General features: G+C 42.1%; 1 protein-coding gene across 8 annotated transcripts in view; it reads left to right on the top strand.

Moving 5' to 3' along the window:
• Nucleotides 1-16373, top strand: part of PLD1 (phospholipase D1) — a 137354-nt gene extending 120981 nt beyond the window's left edge. For 4 of the 8 annotated variants that reach the window (XM_036242701.1, XM_036242704.1, XM_036242702.1 and 1 more), the window contains 3 exons: nucleotides 4908-5061; nucleotides 12555-12672; nucleotides 14303-16372. In XM_036242701.1, the coding sequence (XP_036098594.1) occupies nucleotides 4908-5061; nucleotides 12555-12672; nucleotides 14303-14527 (497 nt within the window). In that variant the 3' untranslated portion in view covers nucleotides 14528-16372. Of the gene's footprint in view, nucleotides 1-4907; nucleotides 5062-7435; nucleotides 7501-12554; nucleotides 12673-14302 lie in introns of those variants that run through there. The other 4 variants (XM_036242700.1, XM_036242703.1, XM_036242706.1 and 1 more) reach the window with 3 other exon arrangements.
• Nucleotides 16374-22338: the final 5965 nt, after the last annotated feature.

Below are 22338 nucleotides of genomic sequence, written 5' to 3'. Positions count from 1 at the left end.
TCAACCTGCTTTATTTTACATAAAGTATAAATGTGAAGTAGTTTTCACAGAGCCATCAGTTAAATAAGTTTGTTGAGTTTTTTAATTGACTTATTTTCTAGAAAGCTCTCTGAACCCTCAAAAGCTACAATTCGTTCAAGCTAGCAATAATAGATCGATTTTACCCATAATTCTTATCCACTCTGTTGACACTGAAGATGTGTCACTACAAAGATAATAAAAAGATAAACCACAAGGCTATCCTTTAAGTAGAATTGAAGTCTATCCTGTTGACTAAGTGAAACAATGTTTTTAATGTTCACTTCTCCACTGCAACGCACAGTAGGGAGATGTAATACAGGAATCAGACATTTCCACTGCCCTGCAGACCTCCTGGGCTGGAGGGGCAGCGGGTGTTCTTTCCAGCCGACACCAGAAACATCCACGTGGATATTGCAGAAGTGGGGCAGGAAGGTTCCGAAGCGATCGGTGAGGGTGGGTAGGTGAGAAACTCCACAGGCTCGAGTGGCTGATGGGTTTTGTAGGTGAAGAGCTGCTCCAGTAGGGAGGGATTTCACTTCATCTAGTGTCCTGGGTCTCAACCCTAGCTGCACTGGAGTGCCTGGGGAGATTAAAAAACATATCATTCAGGGGAAAGTTTATTCATGTTCACATTTACCTTAAACTAGGTAAAAAAAAAAAAATGGATAGATTAATGGATGGATGAAGGGATGGGGTGGTATTGGAAAATGCTAATGTCTGGTTTCTACTTGCAGACATTGTGACTAGTTGTGGGTCTGGGGCCCAGACATCGGCTGTTTGTGTTTCTGTTTCTGGCACCAGTATTTTTTAAAAGCTTCCTGGGTGATGCCCATGTGCTGTCCAAGCTGAGAGCTTCTGAACTGGAGGCACAGGAAACACAAGTGGGAAGTACAGATGGCTGACGTGGGCTCAACAGAAGAGTCGGTTTTCCTTTAATCAGCTGAAACTGGGTGCAGCTGGTGTAGTTCGTGTCCACTGCTGCTGTAACACGTGGCCACAAACGAAGTGGCTTAAAGCCGTACACGTTTATTGTTCTGTAGGTGGGAGTCCAGCGTGGGTCTCGCTGGGCTAACATCAGGGCGTCGCAGGGCTGTCTTCCTTTGTGGAGGCTCTAAGGGGTTATTCATTTCCTTGTCTTGTCCAGCTTCTAGAGGCTGCCCACCTGTGTGACTGCTTTCTCCATCTTTAAAGGCAGCAATGTTATCTCTCTCTGGAAAGTTCCCCAACGTTGCAACCCATTGTGCTGCCATCTCCCTCTGAGTCCCCTTTACTGTAAGGACCCTGTGATTTTATTGGGCTCGTCCAGAGAATCCAGGATAGTTTCCCTGTTTTAGGGTCAGTGAATTAACAACCTTAATTCCATGTGCAGCCTTAGTTCCCCTTTGCCATGTAGCACGACACTTCCACAGGCTTTGGGGATCAGGACCTGGTCATCTCGGCCATTATTCTCCTGCCACAGGAGGATTCACAATTTCTGAAACAAGATGAGAAAAAAAGCACAAAGAAAAGATAGATAAGTCCAACTGCATTAAAATTTAGAAACTGTATTCATTGAAAGACACTACAAAGAGGATAAAAAGATAAACCACAAACTGAAAATAGCTGTTTGCGACACACTTAGTATTCAAAACATATATAGAACTCCAATAAATCAGTAAGAAAAGACAACATCCAAAGAAAAATGGGCAAAGGAACTGTATTAGAACATCACCAAAGACATGTCCGAGACCCATAAATATATGAAAGATATTCATCCTCATTAATATAACAATGATACAAAGAACAGTTTTTTAAAACACCAATTAGCATAATTTAAAAAGTCTCATAATCCAAGTTTTGGCAAGGCCATGGAGCAGCAGGTCTCCAGTCCTGCAGACAGAGCCCAGGCAAACTCTCGTGTGTGTACACCAGGAAACACACACACTGTATAGATCATGATTGTGCATCACAGCAAAACTTCAGAAACAGGCCAAACATCCATCAGTAGTAGAATGAATAAGTCCTCGTGTGTTCATTCAATGCAAATAATGATTGCAGTTATGCACAGATAAATCCCAAAGACATACTATTGAGTGAAAGATGCAAATCTCAAAAGATTGTGTAGGTTTCCCTTTACGTGAACTAAAAACATGCAGAGCATAATGAACACCAAATTCTCAACAAAGTCTCCCTCTTGGGACAGGAAGGGCTTCTGGGACATTGTCACATCCTGTTCTTCAGCCTGGGTGTTAAATTCAGTCATGATTCAGTATTCCTAAGTTGTATATATATGTTTTCATATACTCTTTTGTGTTTTGCTACATTTTACGCTGTTTTAAAGTGTTCCCTTATATTACCTGACTTAGGAAATGTCATTTTCTAAAAATTAAGTGGTTTTATATTTTCAAGGCAATGTCCTAAACAAGAGATTGTAGTTACCTTTAAAGGTACTGCATGGATACAAAGCATATTTGTTGTAAACAATTCAAATTCTAAGGACTTGTATAGAGTGAAGGTCAGAATTGTCCTTACTGTCCTCCTGTCTTTGCCAGAAGGCCACCCCCTTCTTAGCTTTCTGGAGCCTAGTGCTCTTCTCTTCCATGTTATGTAGGATTGGAATAATGCTCTGTCTGCTGCTCTGAATTTGGTTTTCAGAGTACGGTAACATTTAACAAGGATAGAGGTAGCATTTGTATTAATATCTCATTTTTAGTATCTCATTTATTAAATTTATCTAAAATTTTCTCAGCCCTTTCTTCACATTCCTATTAAATAGTAGCCGACACTTAGTGTGGTTGAGTCAGCGCCCTAAGTTCAGATTAGCCCTTGAAATATAAGAACCACTCTTCGTTCTAAGAATTCCAGCTCAGAATGCCAGGAATGTATTTCTCCCTTGGGGAGTAGGGCCCACGTTGGTGGGAGGGAGCCTGGGGGGCTGGTGTGAAAGTGTGTGTGTTTGTGTAAGAATGGAGGAGGCTTCCCATCCCGTTTTCCTGACTGTGGCGAGCAGCGATGACCACCCAGTCGGGCGGCCCGAGAGCGGCCTCTGCTGGAGAACTGGGGTAGTGAAGTCCAAAGCAGCACCGCGGCGACTTGGTTCCTCTCTGTTAACAGTTCACACACCAGGGTGAGGAGTGATTAACCCAGAGACCAGGCTTCTCAGATACAAATGCTACTTGCCAGCAAATTGTCTTTTTCTATGGCAGTATTCTCTGATGCAGAAATTAGAGTATTAACAGGTGTTTAATGATAATGCCAATAATAATTTGTAGAGCAGCTTTCACACGATCTTAATTCTTCCAACCATGCTACGAGGTCCATATTATGATCTCAGTTTATAAAAAGCAAATTAATGCTGAGAACTATGAAATGGCTTTGCCCACCTTAATGCTGGGCCAACTGTCCAGCCCAAAGATATGGCTGCAACGTTTCTAGTGTAATCAAAAAGGGTATGTATAAAGGACCATTGGTAGCTAACAAAGTGTTTAGAAACTCGCCACCTTGCAGCATTGCAGTAGTACTCCCAGATGTCTGTGAGGTGCTTCATTCTTTCTCTGTCACCAGGGTCACTATGGGGCACCGTTCACATCCATAGCTATCATAGATTTGTGTATTAACCGGATGACAGTTTTGTGGCAAATGGCAGTAAAGTCTCTTCAAGATGGGTCAGCTTTTTCTTATGTACAACAGCCCTCCATTTGGGTTTGGGACAGGGCTGCTGTCACCTTACATCCTAACTGCCCCATTGCAAGGAGGCAGTCAGTGCTCCTGTTCAACTGGACCCGCCTGCTCTGCATCTGCAGAGGCAGCGGAATATGTGACTAGGGCAAGAGGAGCGAGATGAGAAAAGAATCGGCCAGGCCCCTTCTGTAGTCTGTAGGACGCCTCAAGGATTCGAGAGAATGAATCGCAGTGATTAATGCAGAAAATGTGACGGGGCTTCTGAAGACAAGGCTGCGGAACGCAGGAAGCGCAGGTTGAACTAACATTAAAATACTTGCCCTTCACATGCGAGTCAACATTCTCAGCTCATTCGGATTTAAAAATAGAATGGAGGAAAGTTGATATAGAAGCTGTTGGCATGCCACACAAGTGAGGCAAAAGAAGGGAAAACTCAGAGCCACTACGGTGATCTGTATTTGAGAGGGGATTCTATTGATTGCGGAGGTGCTCTTGGGTTTTGATGCTCATAATTATGTGACCATAAGTTAAAGTCTACAGAGTCTAAGTATAAAACTGATGAAACTGAACTGGTAAGCATGTCTTTTTTTTTCTCTGTATGCTTAATGCTTATATCAGTTAGAATCTTTTGAGCCACAACATAGAAAATTCAGCTAGAAGTGAGTGTGAAACAATAAGGAAAATATATTGTTTCACAGACCAGAAGGTGAGAGGGCTCTAGCATTGGCTAGTTCAGTGACGTAACGACCCAGAGTCTGTCGTCTTTCTGCTCTGCCAGCTTCAGCGTGTCTGTCTCCTAGTGGTTACAAAATGGCTGCAGCAGCCCTTGGAATCACATCCTCATCCAACTGCTCAAGCCAGAAGAGCCAAAGGCTGAAAAAGGCAGCATTCTGTTCTTGTCTAAGTTTATAAAAAGGAAAAAAACAAACAAAATACTTTCTCAGAGGCCCCCAGCAGGCGTCCCTTCATGCCACACTACCTAGAATCATGTCAAGTGCCCATTCCTAAGTCAATCACTGGCAAAAGTAATGAATTCACAGCTGCTGGCTTGGACTGATCAAGATGTACCCCTGGGTTAGGGGAGGCCTGCTTCCTTAAAGCACAGCAGCTCTCCATAACCTGAACAAAATCAGGGTTTTGTTAGCAAGGTAGAATGGAGTGGGGAGGGCAGCTGGTAGTGTCCACATGCGGAGAAGACTGTTCAGTTTCACCATTTCTCCGTGTAGGCTCTGCCAACATAAATGACCGAAGCATGCTGGGAAAGCGTGACAGTGAAATGGCCGTCATTGTGCAGGACACCGGGACAGTCCCGTCGGTAATGGATGGAAAAGAGTACCAGGCGGGCGTGTTTGCGCACGGGCTCCGGCTCCAGTGCTTCAGGTGAGCCCTCCAAGGCCGGGTCTGCCCCGCTAGTCCCTGCCGTCCGCATGGGACCCAGCCGGGCCTCTCTTATCACCTCCAGGTTCTTCTTTCTCTGACAGCGTCTCCTGGAGCACAGGATGCGCACTACCAGTACCATGTGAAACGACATTATGGGTGGTGCAGACATTTCCTATTTTTATAGTTTTTATTATGTTTTTGTGTCATAGAGGAGACTGGCATTTTAAATCTATTAATGGATTTAGGACTAGGCCAGGTCAAACCATCTAGTATCTATTTAAATGTTTTATAGGGAGTTTATTTTTAGAAATTCAAGTAGTTCCCGTAAAACACAGATATAATAAAACCGATTAAAGTGAAGGCCGGAGACCACTGGTGTTACATTTCAGGGTGGAAACTGGGTTCTCGGTGAAGACGGCAGATGTGGGAAATTGCTGACCTTCCGCCGGAAGATGTGCGTTTTAAACAAATCTGGAGTCAGGCGGCGAGAACCCAGGATTCGGAAGCAAGGGCCCTGTGGCCTGCGATGAGTCCTTCATTTCACTGCTACCGAGAACTCACTCCAGGACTGGGCTCGAACTGGCCCCACCCCAGCCCCAGTAGTTTAGGTTCAGGGGCCAGTGAACCTAACTCCGCTATGGCTCCTTGTCTCCTGTCACTCTTCCCCTGCTCACGGAGACACGCTGAGCTCCCTGCAGTCTGCGGACACCCCAACCACGCTCCCACCTCTAGGCTTCTGCATAAAGTTCCAGCACTATGTTGGCCAGGACCGGATTTCACAGCGAGAGACAGCAGGTGTCCCTGTGCGAGGGCAGTGCCTCCAGCTGTTAGGGGAAAGGCACCGCAGACGCATACAGCGGCACTGTTGTAACCCTTCTGGTATTGATGGTGGCACTTGGAAACTGGTTCACTTACAGGTGGGCACAAAATGGGCACCTCCCTTTCTGCCAATGCTGGTGGCTGTTTCCCTCGTCCCTAACTCTGCTTCTGAAAAGGAACATCAGCTTCAGTTCCAGGGATGGTTCAGTCTGCTCTCCCTGCCCCAGGAGTTCAGCAAACCTTCCCTCAAAATTTGACTGTCAATACCTCCTCACAATTGTTATTGTATTCACTGCCTTTGTTACTAATTGTTTTGCCAGTACAATTTTTTTTTCAAACCATTGATGTTTCAATTAGCTTCTGATGTGTTCTGTTTAGCAGAGAGTTTAAAATTAGTACCCTGCTAATCAACCCATCGATTGCTTACTGCAGCATAGACAAGGAAATAAAGTATTTCTTGTGTAAACTAGAAATGTCTTATATTTTCAGTTCCATGAACTGAAGTCTTTTCTGTAAAGTAGTGGGCTTCTTTATAGCTCTCTAGATGTATAATTATAGCAGTAGGAAGTTCTGATTACAACATGTTTTCATTGTAGAAAATTTGGCAAACACAGAAAAGCATAAAAAAATAAAACTTTTTTGTAATCCCACCACCCAGTGCTAACAATTTTAACATTTGATGCATATCGTTCCACTTTTTTCCTATACATATATAGTTATACTTTTTCCTTTTATTTATAAAAAACATAGTTAGGATCTTGCAGTTCTACAAAGGGTCTTTATTATTTAAGTAACAATACACACACTTTTCCATGTCATTAAATATTCTGTAACATATGGTTATGTTGTATCGCATCCTCTGAGTGTGCCATCATTTCTTTAAGTAACACCTCATTGGTAGGCAGATTTTCTGCTGATATTTAAAAAATGGGTATATTTGCATCTTATTTATCCTCTTAATTGCTCCCTTAATTAAATCCTAACTGTGGAATTTCTGGTCAAAGGAAGTGCGCAGTGTTCTTTGCTCTCTCACTTCCTATTGGGTTACTAGCAATGTTACTCATTTCTCCTATCTTTTCTGAGTTCTACTAGTTTATTTAGTCTTTGCCAATTTGTTGAATTTCAAATGGAATTTTACTATTTTAATTTGCATTTTTTAGGGTCTCTAAAAGTGCATTCATTATGTAATTGTTCTTTTGTAGATTGTCTCACCTATTCATGTTCTTTGCCCAGTTCGAATGTTTTATTTTAATGATTTGTAAGTAATTATAAATACCTTATTTGTTGCAAGTCTGATTTTCAGTTGCCTTTTAATCATATTTAAAGTATTTAGGGGAAACTTCAATACTTATTAATCAAATTTATCAGTTTTTTTTTTTCTTTTTTCTTCCCCCTTTTCTTACATTTTTAGAATAGCTTTACCAGCCTGAGATTAAATATTTACTTATATTTTTTCTAGTACTTATTAGATACTACTTTTTACATTTAACATCTGCAATTTAGTTTAATGTAAGAAATGAGGTAGGAACTCTAACATTTTCCCCCAACCATCCAGCTGACCCGGAGCTGCCCCTGTGCCCATGCCTTGGCTCTACCGTGCAGTGCCCCGAGACACCCAGTGCTCACGTGTCCGACCTCGCCAGTCCCGCCGCTAGGTCTATCCAAGGTCTGATTACTTGCAGTTTGATACCATTTTAATTGTTGAAGCTGTGCATTTTAACACTACTTTTTGCCATACCACTTCCCCAAATTAGTATTCTTTTCCAGAATAATCTTGGCTACTCTTAAATATGCATTCCTACACGTGAACTTTTGAGTTATTTATTCAAGTTCTCTTATTAATTTTTTATTGGAATAACAGTGGATTTATAAATTAATATAAAAAATCGACATTTTTCTAATATTGAGTCATCCTATTTAAGAGTAAGGTATAGCCCGGGCTGGGTTGGCTCAGTGGTTAGAGCGACAGCCCACAGACCAGAGAGTCCCAGGTTCGGTTCCCGCTAAGGGCACGTGCCTTGGTTGCAGTTCGTCCCCGGCCCCCGTCAGGATCGTGTGGGTGGCAGCCACTCAATGTGTCTCTCTCACATCAATGTTTCTCTCTCTCTCTTCCTTCCTTCCTCCCTCCCACTTTATCTGAAGATAAATGTAAAAATGTCCTCGGGTGAGGATAAAAAAAAAAAAAAGAATAAGGTATAGCCTTCAATTTATTTTTTAAAAATTATTTTGTTCTTCAGTAAGCTTAAGAGTTTATTACTGGGGACAGGGGTTGTTCTTAAGTAGTCATTAGAAGTTTGTCTGTCTTTAATACCGATCCTATACACTTCATGCTAAGTTTATTCCTAGGCACTTTTGTTTTTCCTGGCAACTTTCAAACTGTCTTAAAGAGGCAGTTGTTCTTGAACAATCATTTTCATTTTGCCACAATGGCAAACTCAGATAATATATTACAAAGCACCACAGAGCCCTGGCCGGTTTGGTTCAGTGGTTAGAGCGTCAACCCGCAGACCAGAGAGTCCCGGGTTCGGTTCCCGCTAAGGGCACGTACCTCAGTTGCAGTTTGTCCCTGGCCCCGGTTGGGGTCGTGTGGGTGGCAGCCACTCGATGTGTCTCTCTCACATCGACATTTCTCTCTCTCTCTCTTCCTCCCTCTCCCCTTCTTGCTCTATCTGAAGATACATGCAAAAAAATGTCTTCGGGTGAGGATTTAAAAAAAAAAAGCACCACAGAAACCTTGTGTCAATTTTAGCACATTTTATTAGGAAATGTTCTCAAAGATAAATATCATGGCCTAGAGCACAGCCATTTTTTTCCTCTTAAAAATGCAACTGCAATCTATTTTTCATCTAGACTATTTTTGAATAAAAATAGGCACAGTATAATGTGAAATCAATTCTGAGTAGAATCAACCATCAGGGTGCTGCACCGACTTTGCAACTGTTCATTAGGTCCTCGAAAATTATCCACACTTTACAGATGTAACTGTCGCTCAGTAGAAACCGTTATCTACACAAGCAGAATCAGAGTCAGGTGATAGATGTGAGGAGTGGAAGGAACAGAAACAATTTTCTGCAGTTTTCTCCTGCCCCGCTGATGCAGAAACAGTTAAGCTAAGTAATCACCGTTATACTCATCAGCATAAAAGCGAACTCCTTTTCTCTGGAACCTTACTCCTCAAAAGAATACTCAGAGTGCTTCAGATCATTTTCACTGTGCGTTTCAATATAAGTTTCTTATCATTAAAAAACTGACAAGGAAAATTATATATTACTAGACATTGTCTGTTACAGACTTATTTAAATACTTTTTCTATTTACAAGCTCGTCACTGATACCTTGGTAGACACATTGCCTTACCTCTTGTTCTAATTTAAAAGCAAAGTCATGCCCTGGCTGGTTTGGCTCAGCGGTTAGAGCATCGGCCTGTGGACCAATGAGTCACAGGTTCGATTCCAGTCAAGGGCGCCCACCTTGGTTGTGGTTTGTCCCTGGCCCAGCTGGGGTTGTGCGGGAGTCAACCAATCGATCTCTCTCTCTCTCTCGCTCTCGCTCTCGCTCTCTCTCTCACTCTACCTGAAGATAAATAGAAAAAAATCCCCAGGTGCGGATAAAAGAAAAATGAAAATTAAAGTAAATAAATAAATAAAAGCAAAGTCACAGAAATATTCATTTTGCTCAGTTTTCAGCTGGTTAGACCTGACCCAAATCAAAGGTATTATTATAACTGACTTATTGTTATAACTTGTACAGTCCTTCAAATTAGGTGCAGTCAAATTTAGCTTTGGGTCTTAATGAGCAGCAGCATCCGCGTGCACACATCATCCCTGAAGACCTTTTAAGAAGTTATTCCTAGATCGTCTGAAGGAGACATGATTTGAAGTGGAATAGATTTTGAGGTTATGAAACTCTCAGATTGCTAGTGAGCCCATGGTGCCAGATCCACTTTTTAAAAGAATTTTCATATAGCACAAAAATTCAGACTAAAACTAAAATGAGCTGCTTTCTGATCCCTGTAAGACTGGCTGAGCCTTTTCAGGAGTCGATAACGTCAGAGGTGACGGGACATAACCATATGATGACCCCACACTGTTAGATCTAATCAGTGGTCGTTTCTCACTGGAATTTCACACTTCCTGTGGCTCTGGGTACCACACCCTCTGGCTTTTCTCCGGCCCGTGGCCTCTCCTCCTCTCCCCTGCTGTTGAGGTGCACAGGGCCCTCTTCTCTGTCCATACTCGCTCCTTTTGGTAAACCCAGTTAAAGTCGCATGGCTTCATGACTAAACCTATGTGAACAATTCTAAACTTTGTATCTCCAACCAAGCCTCTCCCAAACTCCAGATTCATTTTTCCAACTGCCTGCTTAACCTTGCCACTTGAATATTTAGTAGGTATTTCAACAGAATGAAAATTGAATTCCTAACCTTCCCCCACAAACTGGCTCTACCCACGGATTTCCCAGTCTCTGCGTCCGTCTAGTTGCTCAAGCCCGACCCTGCTAGTCATGCTTGATGCCTCCCTCTTCTCACACCCCACACCTACCTTATCGGTGAAACCTGTTGGCTCACCCTTGCTCTCCGCCACCCAGCCGCTGTCATTCCTCATCTATGTCACTGCAGTAATTCCCGACGGGTCTCCCCGTCCCAACCCTTGCCCTGCACAGTCTGCTCCCCATACGGCAACCATGTTCTAATGTGCAAGTCAGATCCTGTCACTCCTCTGCTCCAGTGTCTGCGACATGTCCCCACTGCACGCACCGTGAATGCCAAAGTCCTCCTGAGGCCTGTTTCCCCACTTCTGTCTCCCATGAAGCAAGCCTTTCTGATATTCTTTTAACCTACCGGGCATGTGAGCAAAGGGCTTTGGACTCGGTTTGAATTTTAGCTCTATTACGAGTGTGTCTCCTAACTACTTTCCTATCTGCAAAATGAGAATCATGTACCATCTACCTCACAAGGTTAAGGTGGAAGTACTTTTAACCCTAAAGCTTTCTATAAGTACAGTGTTGGTTTTTGTTTTGTTTTGTTTTTTATCATTTTCAAATATGACCTCTAAAACTTGTCTTACTTTGCTCGAAAATGTCTCCTGTCTAGCCCCGTGCTTATGTATGATCAATTCAGACGACGTCGAGTATGTGGTTTCTTTCACGCCAGGCGCTCGGGAGACGCGAGTAGCCAAGTCCTGTTCTCTCCAAGAGTTCATACGCTAGAAGTGGGAGAGGGGCGGAAAGACACTAAACCTGCATGAAGCGTCACAGGCGCTCTGATAAAAACAAAGCACACATGAATTATGGAGGGGAACAAAGGAAGAATGTTCAGACCTCCCAGGCTTGGTGGGGAGAGATGGGAGACTGGACAAGGGGAGTCATAAAAAGTTTTATAGAGCTGACTTTGTACTGAATTTAAAAAATGATGGGTAGGATTAGGTAAAGACAGGCAAAATCAAAGCCTCCCTAATGACGCCCATCTCATATTCTTTTTTATTAATTTATTTTTGTTACAGATGTTTCTCCTTTTTCCCTGAAGATACCCTCCTCCCTTTTCCTCCCCTCACCAAGCATTGTTGTCTGTATCCATATTCTTTTTTTTTTGGTCAATCCATTGATTTTTTTTTTTTTTTTTACATAGAGTGGAAGGGAGGGAAGGAGGGAGAGAGAGAGAGAGAGAGAGAGAGAGAGAGAGAGAGAGAGAGAGAGAAAGAAACATCAGTGTAAGGAGATACATAGATTGGTTACCTTCTGCATAACCTGCAACCCTTCAGTCTATGGGCCGATGGTCCAACCGCTGAACCAAACTGGTCAGGGCCCATCTCATACTCTTAAAGCATACCTGTATTAATCAAAATTTTAGTTAATTTCTTTGAGGGTGATTATTTATTCGTTTTTTATCTCACCCATCAAATTTAAGTCTACCCAGAGAGGCTCCATGTCATTGTATTCACTCTGTACCCTAGAGTTCAGCATAGTTCTTTGACCAAAGAAGGAAGAAGGAAAGGAAGGAAGGAAGGAAGGAAGGAAGGAAGGAAGGAAGGAAGGAAGGAAGGAAGGAAGGAAGGGAGGGAGGGAGGGAGGGAGGGAGGGAGGGAGGGAGGGAGGGAGGAAGGAGGGAGGGGGAGAAAGGGATGGATATAGAAGATCAAGTCATGGTTAAGAGCACAGGTTTGGGAATCAGATGGTCCCCAGTTGGGAATCTGGTTGGAGTCCCAGATCTGCAGCATACCAGCTCTGTGACCTTAAACAAGTTACTTAACCTCTCTGTACATTAGTTCCCTTATATAAAAAATGAAGATAACCTTTTTCATAAGGTTGCTGAGGATTTACTGAGACAGCTCTCGGAAAGGGTTTACTTAGCACATTTGCTGGTACTTGCTATGCATGTTAATCCTATTCTCCAAGGTTCTCCCCCCTGCTGGCCAAATTACAAGCATGCTCTTAGATAAAATTAAGACCTTTCTCTCTGTCCAACAGTTAACACTTTGGGGCTATGTCCAACATAGCCACTTAGGGGTTTTTGTTTTGTTTTGGAACTTGGGTTTTAGATATAAACACACACACACACACACACACACACACACACACACACACACACACAGTTTTAATGAAGTTACCACTAGAAACAATGCCTGTAGCAAACTGCTTTATCTTGGTTGCTTGATTTGGAGGACACTTGTATTTCAGGGTTGTCCTTGGCTATCTTTATGACCCAAGTGAGGACATTCAGGATCCAGTGAGTGACAAATTCTTCAAGGAGGTGTGGGTTTCGACGGCAGCTCGAAATGCTACAATTTACGACAAGGTAAGTCTCACAAATACACTCCTTTATTTACATGTAATTTTATCACAAAAACATATCATTATTTCTGCATATTATTGGTACAGAGTATTCTTAATGAATGTAGAAACCAATATACCTCCAATTTTTAATAAAATACCTCTTTGTAGACATTAGAAAACAAAAAGTCAAAAAGCATCATGGGTTATGGTTTAGAAGAGACTTGAGTGGCATTCCGATCTCTCATCTGATTGAGTAATCCATCACGAGCATCTTTAGTAGGTGGTTACCCAGCCTTTGGTACATTTCTGGCAAAGAGAAAAGAGGCAGATGGGAATAAAAAAAATGAGTCAGACCTGGGTTCAACCCAGCTCACCTAATTGCTGCTAAAGTATAACTTTGTATAGTGACTTGACATTCTGAACCTTCCATTCTTCTATAAATTAGGAGGACTATTCACTAGGGAAGTTATGAGGATAAAGAATAGTCTATTAAATGTATTTATCACATAGTACATAGTATGTGGTATCCATCCTTATAATGAAGCTTATTGATAATGAGAAACTTTCTTTTCTTTTAATCTTTTTCCACCCTCCCGACCAAGAAACTTTCTTAATTGTAAAATTCTAATTTTGGAAAGGTGTTCTAAAACCAGCCCCATTTCTTAGGGAGGCCAAATGCATTTTCTGGTAAGTTCTATCCATTGATTATGTATAAAAGTTAAGAGTTGTCAACAGTAGAACAGGTTACTTCACAAAGTAGCCAGCTTTCCATCATAGCAAATATTCAAGCTGAGATCCACTGACCATCTATCAGACTGGATAAGAATGTGTTCTTCTTCATGACTTGCCGAGTCCCTTCCAGCACAGAGATTTCATCATTCCTAGTGAAACATGACATCTAAACAGCCTCATTTCATACTGAGCTTAAGGCCATGATCAAATAGGTCATGTGCATGGAGTCTTTTAAAATGTAATTTTTAAAATACAGCCTTGTTTGGGTCTTGGATTGGGATGATAATAGCTGTGAAAGACATTTGGGGGATAATAGGATAAATCTGAATATGGATCATATCTTAAATGATGTGCAATTGATTTTCTGAGGTGTGAGAATGGTATTGTGATTATGTCACCATAGAGACATGTCCTTATTTTTAAGAATTGCAAGCTGAAGTATTCAGGAGAGAAGTGTTATGATGTCTGAAACTCATTTTTAATTAACAAAATAAGTATATATTTGGTAACTCTAAGTAAAGGTAAAGATAGGAACATTTTTCAAAATAAAATGTTAGAGAAAATAACTATGTAATTTTTCTCTTAATTCAGAACTTCCACTGAAACTAAGAATTTGTTATTATCCCCAAAATTAAAATCAGTGAAGTTCCTTATCATGAGCTTGACATTATCCTAGGGTTAATAATTTCTGTAGATCAGATATAAGAATCTACCTATAATTTTATTTTTGGGAGCAAGCAAATTTGTCAGTTTCTTTGTAGTAAATAAGAAAAGCAACTTTTCAGTCAGGTCTGTGCTGTAACATAAAACTAATATGTGTTTCACAAAGCAGATTTGTCTGTTGGAATAAGTATTTTCCAAAAATGGGACATGCTTTTTTTAAAATGTATCACTCCGTTTCCTCTTTGTGTTTTCATCAGGTATTCCGGTGCCTTCCCAGTGATGAAGTGCAAAATTTAATTCAGCTGAGAGAATTTATAACCAAGCCCATAATGGCAAAGGAAGATCGCGTCAGAGCTGAGGAAGAACTGAAAAAGATCCGTGGGTTCTTGGTGCAATTCCCCTTTAATTTCTTATCTGAAGAAAGCCTACTGCCTTCTGTTGGAACCAAAGAAGCCATGGTGCCCATGGAGGTTTGGACTTAGAGTTGTCAGCTCAAACACTTCTACAACAAAGAGTACACTGCACACAGTGGCTTTCTGGAGACATAACAGCCAAGAGCTCTTGTGTCCAACCCACGGACCCTGTGGGTTGGCTGGTGAGGGCTGTAGTCACACTGATGGAAGGACACGGAACAACATCAGGGCTTTGTCATTCCTTCTGCCTATCCTTGTGAGAAAGGGACTGCATTCTTATTGGTAGTATATACTCAACAACTTAAACACACACTCAAATTCCATGATGTGCACCAAAGCGCATTTCCTTTACGAACAAGAATTTACCTGTAATTGTGATCTAGGTTGCCAAAAGTTGTTTGACTTTCCTTATTCTTCTCTGACCTTCACGTATGCAGCTAGTGTCTGCTGGGCATGGTCCACACAGGCACTGTTGGAAATCTTGTTTATTGTCAGAAGATACCGTGATGCTGCTTCAAGGTTCTTCAAGGTTACGTGGAATGCCCTTGCCCATCGGATCCTGAAGTGGTACTGTTTACCCAAGCAAGGATGTGGTCATTATTGCTTTTCAGAGACTGACAGGACAGTAAAGACTTGAGTCTATACTGCAGCCCATGTTAGTTAGGCACTTCTGATGACATTGACACTGCGTAATATATATCTTGACACCACAGAGCAACAGGAAGGCATTAAATTCAGTTACTGAGGCAGAGATTTCACTTTGCCTCCAAAGGCCGTGACAGGATGTGTCCTGATGGGCCCACCTGATCAAATTTGAAAACATGCGTAGTACACTTGATTACGCAGCAGCCAATAAAACTCAAGACAGAGCATACAGCCTTCAGAAACCTCCAAGGTGTCTGTGGGGATCTGACCCAGATAAGAAAAGAAGATTCCTTGGAGTCCTGCAAAATTTCTTGTCATCCTTAGCGGCTTGATTGATTGAAATTTGAGTTTTTACACTTCAAAATCAAACCATTGAATGCAATTTGTCTTTCAAGAGAATCAGAGGTTTCAGAACTTGTACGAAATTAATAAGTATGACCCTGGCCTTACTTAACATTCAGCTTTCCAGCAGTGTTATCTTCTTAAGGAAAAATTGATTGCAAAATATGTGCTACTTCACTTGCATTATTAAATATACATTAACATTCCACCAGGGCTCCCGAGGAGGTTAGGATATTCATTAGTTCATACTGTTGTAGTCTGTGAATTGTTCTGGAAACTTTTTTTGTTTTGTTTCCTTTTTGGACATTAGAGTACTCTTTGGTACACCATAGCTCTAATTTTGCTAAGCAGAACTATTGTTATAGCTGAAGAGCTAATGTTGGCTCCCAAAAGGCCTATGTCCATAAAACATGCGGTAGATGCAATGCTTCCATGTCTGTGGATCACCTGGACAGAATCTCATTTGGGTTGTTCTTCAGAAAAGCAAGGATTCAACCCCTGTTTTCATGGGGCTCCCAGTCCAATAGAAAAGGTTAAAAAGGGGCACAAGGTCAGTGATCTGGGTTAGTAGGAGAGAGACAGTGTCATACTCAGGAAAGGATTTCACAACTAGAGAACTTTTCATAAATGAGGTGCAACTATGTAATACACAATGAAAATGAGGAGACTTTTATGAATAAATAACTTTTTTCTCAGCTAATCATTGTAACATGACTTCCTTCCCTAGTAGTTAGAAATAAGACAGTTGCTATTTATGAAGTGTAGACGGGCATTTCAAGTGCTGAGTGTATGTGGAATACCTAAGGATTTCTTATATTTAATTTTAAAACACTTTTTAAACTGGAGACTAGTCAACAAAATTGGCTCTTGATTTTGTGCAAGAGGCTCACATAAAACCATGAAAAATTACAGCCTAAGCTGGGGTGTGGTGGGGATCAGTGAAAGGGGGACAAAAGGAGAGAAAATGGGAGATATTTGTAATACTGCCAATAATTTAAAAAAATAATAATAATAAGAGCCTAAAAGGGCCCTTTCCCTTAAAAAAAAAAATTACTTAATTCAACCTCCCTCCATCGTCTAGGTGAGGAATCTGAGCCCTACAGTAGTTGAAGCTGGGACTAGTGACATTTCTATGGTCCACTGTTGGCTTCTCCTCTCACTTTATCACAGATGTCAGTCCATAGATCTCAGGCAGGATATTTCTAAGCTATTTTGAAACCCTGTGATAGTATATATTTAGGTGCTTGTCTGTCTCCCTCGAATAGAATGTAAGCCCCCTGGGGGAGGAACTTTCCTGTGTTTTGTTCAGTGTATCCCCAGAGCCTTGAACAGTGCCTGAAACATACAGGGTGCTTGATACATGCTTGTTGGGTGAATGAATGAGGTGGAGGAGAGAGCTAATGAAATGAAAAACTTACGTAGTCTCAGACAAGAAATCTTACTGCTGGTTTCTGGGGCAAGTTTTTTTTTCCCTACTGCATCTTCTCAAAGGCAAGATGCTCATCTGCAAAAATGAGAAGCTGCAAGATTTACTTGGATGGGTTTTATGGGAAATTCAGTGCAATAATTGCCTGTTTTGTAATAGCAGTTTACATAGTGCAGCATTCTACAAAAATTGCTTGGGATGTGAACATCAGATGGACTGTGTGGCCCAATTACCCTTCATCTCTGATACCATTACCACCTAATTTATCTTTAACAATTGCAACGTCTGATATAAACTTATATATACAAATGACCCAAAGCCTTGAAAAACTATTATGAATCAGTCCAACATTTCAAGTTGACTGTAATCTTTTGGAACACCTATAATGCTGTCCCTGACACTCTGATAATCTTTGTAAAAATTTTTGTTTTCAAGGAGGAAAATTCTATGAGTATAAGAAATGAAGGGTAAAAAGTGGTCATGGCCTGTTAAAGCTGTTCACATTGGCCCAGCTTAGTGGTTGGAGGATGCTCAACATAGCAGGTCTGGTCTGGTGCAGGCATTTGCTCTGTGTCAAGTATCCACTCGGTGACTCACCTTTCAGTGGGATGTTTTGAATTCTCAGGTTAATGCATCTCAGAGAGGGTGAGAAAGCTGGTCATCAAGTAATTGAGTGGCCTATTGTCAAACAAAATGTTGGTTTTATTTCCACCTTTGAAAGAAAATTTGTGTATAGCCAAAAATGAGCAGTTGATCTTTTCTGCATTAACTTGGAACACTGTAACATATTGTGAATTAACAGTCTTCCAGATGAAGACAGCAGGCCCAGAAACCTTTGCAGATGGAAGACGACAGGCAGAACAGACTCTGCCCACTGTGTGCATCATGAAGAACTGGGCTGCTTCCTGCATCTCCTCATTCCTCACTCCTTCGACCTCATCCCCACGACCAGTGGCCTCCTCACTATGGAAACCATTCTAGAGGATGAGAAAAAGTCTTCTGGAAAAAACAACATCAGGCCTCTACAATAAATCTTCAGTTTAACTTTTAAGTGACTGACCTAATGTTATTTTTCAACGAGGTAATCGGTTTTTTTAGCATCCGTGGTCTGCATGGCGCGTGGGCACGTTCAGATGCCCGCCGGCCGAGTAGCAGGGGAGAAGAGGACCCTCTGTGTCTGCTCCTCCCTCCACCCTCCTGTCTGAAGTGAGCAGACGCTGAAGGACATTGCGTGGTGCTTTGGAACACATTTTTATTTCCTTGGAAGTTCCTCTGAGGCCCATTATTACTGGCAGTTTGGAGGTTTATAATGGGTTTTACCAGGCACAGGCCTTGAGAAATTCTTGAATCTAGAAATTTACTAGAATCAGAATTTTTTCAGCCTCTATCAATAAGTTGCAGTGAAGAAACAATGGATTGGCATTATTTGGGGGGGAGGGACAGGTACCATAATATGATTCCTAATGGCATTTAACTTACATGTGAGATATTTCTGGCTTTGATTTGAGATCAGAAGGATTCATTAAAGGGACCAAAAATGTTGTGGCTTAAATTTCTTTTAGGTTATTTTATTTTATACCATTTTTGATGTTTAATTTTAAAAGAAAAGTAATCAAATATAAGATAAATGAACATTTGTCACATTAATAATTTTAAGTTTTAAAGTCAGAGACTGGATGCCCAGCCAGTGTGGCTCAGTGGATTTACCGTAGTCCATGGACTGAGAGGTCCTGGTTGGATTCCAGTCAGGGCACATGCCCGGGTTGCAGGCTCGATCCCCAGTAGGGGGCATGCAGGAGGCAGCCGATCCATGTTTCTCTCTCACATCAGTGTTTCTATCTCTCTCTAAAATCAATAAAAACATATTTAAAAAAATAAAAACAAAAAAATAAAGTAAAAAACTGGGTAGAAATCCAACCAAAATGCAGGCTTAGTCACTCTTTCCAGTTCCCGAGCAGCTACCGTCGTTCACTTTCTCTACATAAGTACACCTAAGAGAACTCCATCCTGTTCAGTTTGACACTAGGAAATATACCACCACACCCTCCTAAGGCATATTCCACTTGGATTCTTCACATGAAATGATCTGGGCCAAAGATACTGATATTCTCCTTAACTATCTGAAAATTCATGCCAAAGTATTGTAGCTGGAACATGTCTCTCTGACCCAAAGACTAAATACTTGGTGATAAACATCCATTCACTATACTCAGATATTCTGGACAGAACTTGAACTCCTAGCCTCACCACTACAGTAGGGTTTGGCCAACTTAAGCTGGGCTTCCTGTTTTTGTAGATAACATTTTATTTTAACATAGCCATGCCCACTCCTGGACAAGCCTGTGTGATCAAATGATCCACAAATCCTCTCCCTAGACGGAGGATCAGGAAGCTTTTCATAGAGATGGTAAGAGAGAGCAAAGAATGTCTAGACAGGGCACCTCACCGAAACAGATTTGGGTAAGTTTTGTTGTTATTTTTCCTTTATTGATTTTAGAGAGAGAGGAAGTGAGAGGGAGAGAGAGATAGAAACATCGATGAGAGAGAACATCAATTGGCCGCCTCCCGCATGTCCCCCACTGGGGATTTGGCCCACAACCTGGGCATGTGCCCTGACCGGGAATCGAACCGGAGACCTCTTGGTGCATGGGGCGATGCTCAACCCCTGAGCCACATTGGCTGGACTTGGGTGAGTTTTAATCTTGTCCATAAACAAGGTTTTCAAGTCTCCCTGTCCCAGAGCCCAACATTCTACAGCAGGTTTATTCTAAGAACAGGACGGAGCTCCTCCAGGAATGACAGTCCCGGTGGTTTGGTTCTGGGACAGAGCCGTTGCCCGCGCAGGCGGCTTCTCGCAGCAAGCCGGTTGGTGGTGCTTCTAACGCAAGTGTTACGTAAAGGAGGTGGCTAGGCCGGAGAGTTTGCATTCAGTGAGAACTGTGAGCTCAAGGCACGCAGTTTCCCTCAACTTTTCTTCTGTGAAGCATTGGGAATGATAAATGTATCTATTCTCTGCTTCCCAATCAATATTTTCTATGCCTGGTCCCTTAACTACATTTTTTTTAGATGTAAATATTCATGAATCAAGAGTGTGAAATCATCAGTGGAATATGAGGAAAGGAGACATTTTGTACTGAAATGCTCATTCCCATGTAGACCTTGCCATTTTCTAAAAAACATTATTAGTTGCATATTAATAATGATTACTGAAAGTATTATGTGTTCAGATACACTTGAGAAACATTATGTTAGAAAAGACTGCATCTTTCCTATGTGAAGATATAAGGGGAACCTCCAAGACTGAGGATATACTATGTTATACCAAGAGTTCTATCCCATAAACACATTGTTTATTAAATAATAGGACAGCCCTGGCCAGTTTGGCTCAGTGGTTAGAATGTCGGCCCACGGACCAGTGAGTCCCGGGTTCGGTTCCCGCTAAGGGCACGTAGCTCGGTTGCAGTTTGTCCCCGGCCCTGGTTGGGGTCGTGTGGGTGGCAGCCAGTTGATGTGTCTCTCTTACATCAATATTTTGCTCTCTTCCCCCCCCCCCCACTCTGTCTGAAGATACATGTAAAAAAAAGTCCTCGGGTGAGGTTAAAAAAAAAAATACTAGGACAGTAAGGCAAGATGCAGACTGTCATTTTTGATAACTGTGACCCATCTTTCTGTATGCAGCCCAATTTCATATCAGTACTGAGACTTCAATTTAGAGGCAATAAATTGAACTAATATTAGACTAGTTCAGTTCTTTCCAAATTTCTCAAACGCCCTTTTGTTTGAAAATGTGTCTATGGCCCAGAACAAGCCAACATGCAAGGTTTGAAACATTAAAAAAAGAAAAAGAAAAATGTGAAATCAACAGCGACCCTCTATTTGAAAACAAGATTCCTCCTGCTGCACGCTGTGTGTGAGCAGAGAAGCCGGTGTGCCCGTGGAGCCTTCCACACACGTGGAGGTTGACCTCAGGGTCACAGCGGCCCCTCCTGCTCTCGGTCCTCTCTCTCGGTGAGGCTGCAGATGCAGCTGGCTCCTTCTGAAAGACCAATGTGCCATTCGGTAGCACAGAATGAGCGCGGTCCAGTGGGGGAGCTGGGGTGCATCAGTGGACCCGTGAGACCAGTGCCCCTTCGTCACGGTGCTCACATTTTAGTAAGTGGAGAGTGCAAAGTTACTGCCATCCTCAAAATAGGCACAGTAACCTGTTGTCCCGACAATGCTGCTTGACAGCTTCAGAATTCAGTGGCTTTAAACAATGGTCACCTACTCTTGCTTGCACATCTGCTGGAGGTCAACTGACTGAGGCTGAGCACATGTCCAGACCTGCTTCACGTGTCTCTCCTCCGCCTCCTTGGGCCACAACATTGTCTTCTCAAGACAGGCAGCAGCACAGGAAGGCAACTGAACACAAGTGCCCCTTAGAGACGAAACTGGAACTGACACTCCTCACTCTGCCCACATTGCACTGGCCACAGTAAGGCCCATGTCCAAACCCCACATCCACGCGGCTGGTAGAAAGAATTGCAAAGTCACGTAGCCAAAGGGTGTGACTACAAGCCTACAAAAATTGAAGCCAACAAATCAATATACCAAAACATCGACTAGGATGGTATTTACGTCTCCCCAGGTCAATTCTGTCTGGTTTCCCCCTAAGTACGCCGACAGCACTCTAACCACATCTTTATTTCCTTCTTTGCCTGACTGAGCCGCCTTCTTCAGGGGACAAAGGAGCACATCCAATGACTTCTGCCCCCGGATTCTGGTGTGCTTCCACAGAAAGACGTCCGGGGCTCGGGGCCACAGTAGCCTCTTACCTTCACCACGGGGGTGAATAGAAAGACCTGAGCAACTTGTGGGAGCCCCATGTGCCCTGCCCCAAACGAAACAAAAGCCTTCACATTTTTGAGGAAAATGCCTGATTTAAGTATTTTTTAATATCTTGCTGTGTCATTTCAAAGATGATGGTTTTGTGGAGTGGTTGACGTGATTTCCTGTGACAGAATATGAATTTCACTCGTCTGTTTTCCCACAGACCTCACGTGGTTCTGACCATGTTTCCTAACCACAGATCAGGTGCCCAGGCCGACGAGGAGAGGGACCGCAGGACAGACTATTTACAACTGGCAATTACTGCACTCGACACATAGCCTATTACTGAGTATTTGTATTCTTCGTATTTCCCCTCACAGGGTATTAGATTTTGATTAAACCCAAGGACCTCTGACTGTCTTCCATAAATAGGGAAAACTCTGTAGAGTCTTAGACAATGATTTTATATGCAAAATGAGTTGCTAACTTATCGTGCTAATTATTCCTGGTGTTTATCTCCCTAAGTCCTAATCAGTCCCTTCAGATTTATACTCAATCTTCCTACCAGCCTATGGCATTCTGGGAGATAATATTTTTCTTTATGAGATTCCACAAACATTGCATCACCTCTGAAGAAAATGTATACCCCTCTTCAACA

The sequence above is a fragment of the Molossus molossus genome, unplaced genomic scaffold, assembly GCF_014108415.1.
Source record: "Molossus molossus isolate mMolMol1 unplaced genomic scaffold, mMolMol1.p scaffold_m16_p_5, whole genome shotgun sequence".
NCBI classification, from domain to species: Eukaryota; Metazoa; Chordata; class Mammalia; order Chiroptera; family Molossidae; genus Molossus; species Molossus molossus.
This window is presented reverse-complemented; position numbering and strand designations above follow the sequence as displayed.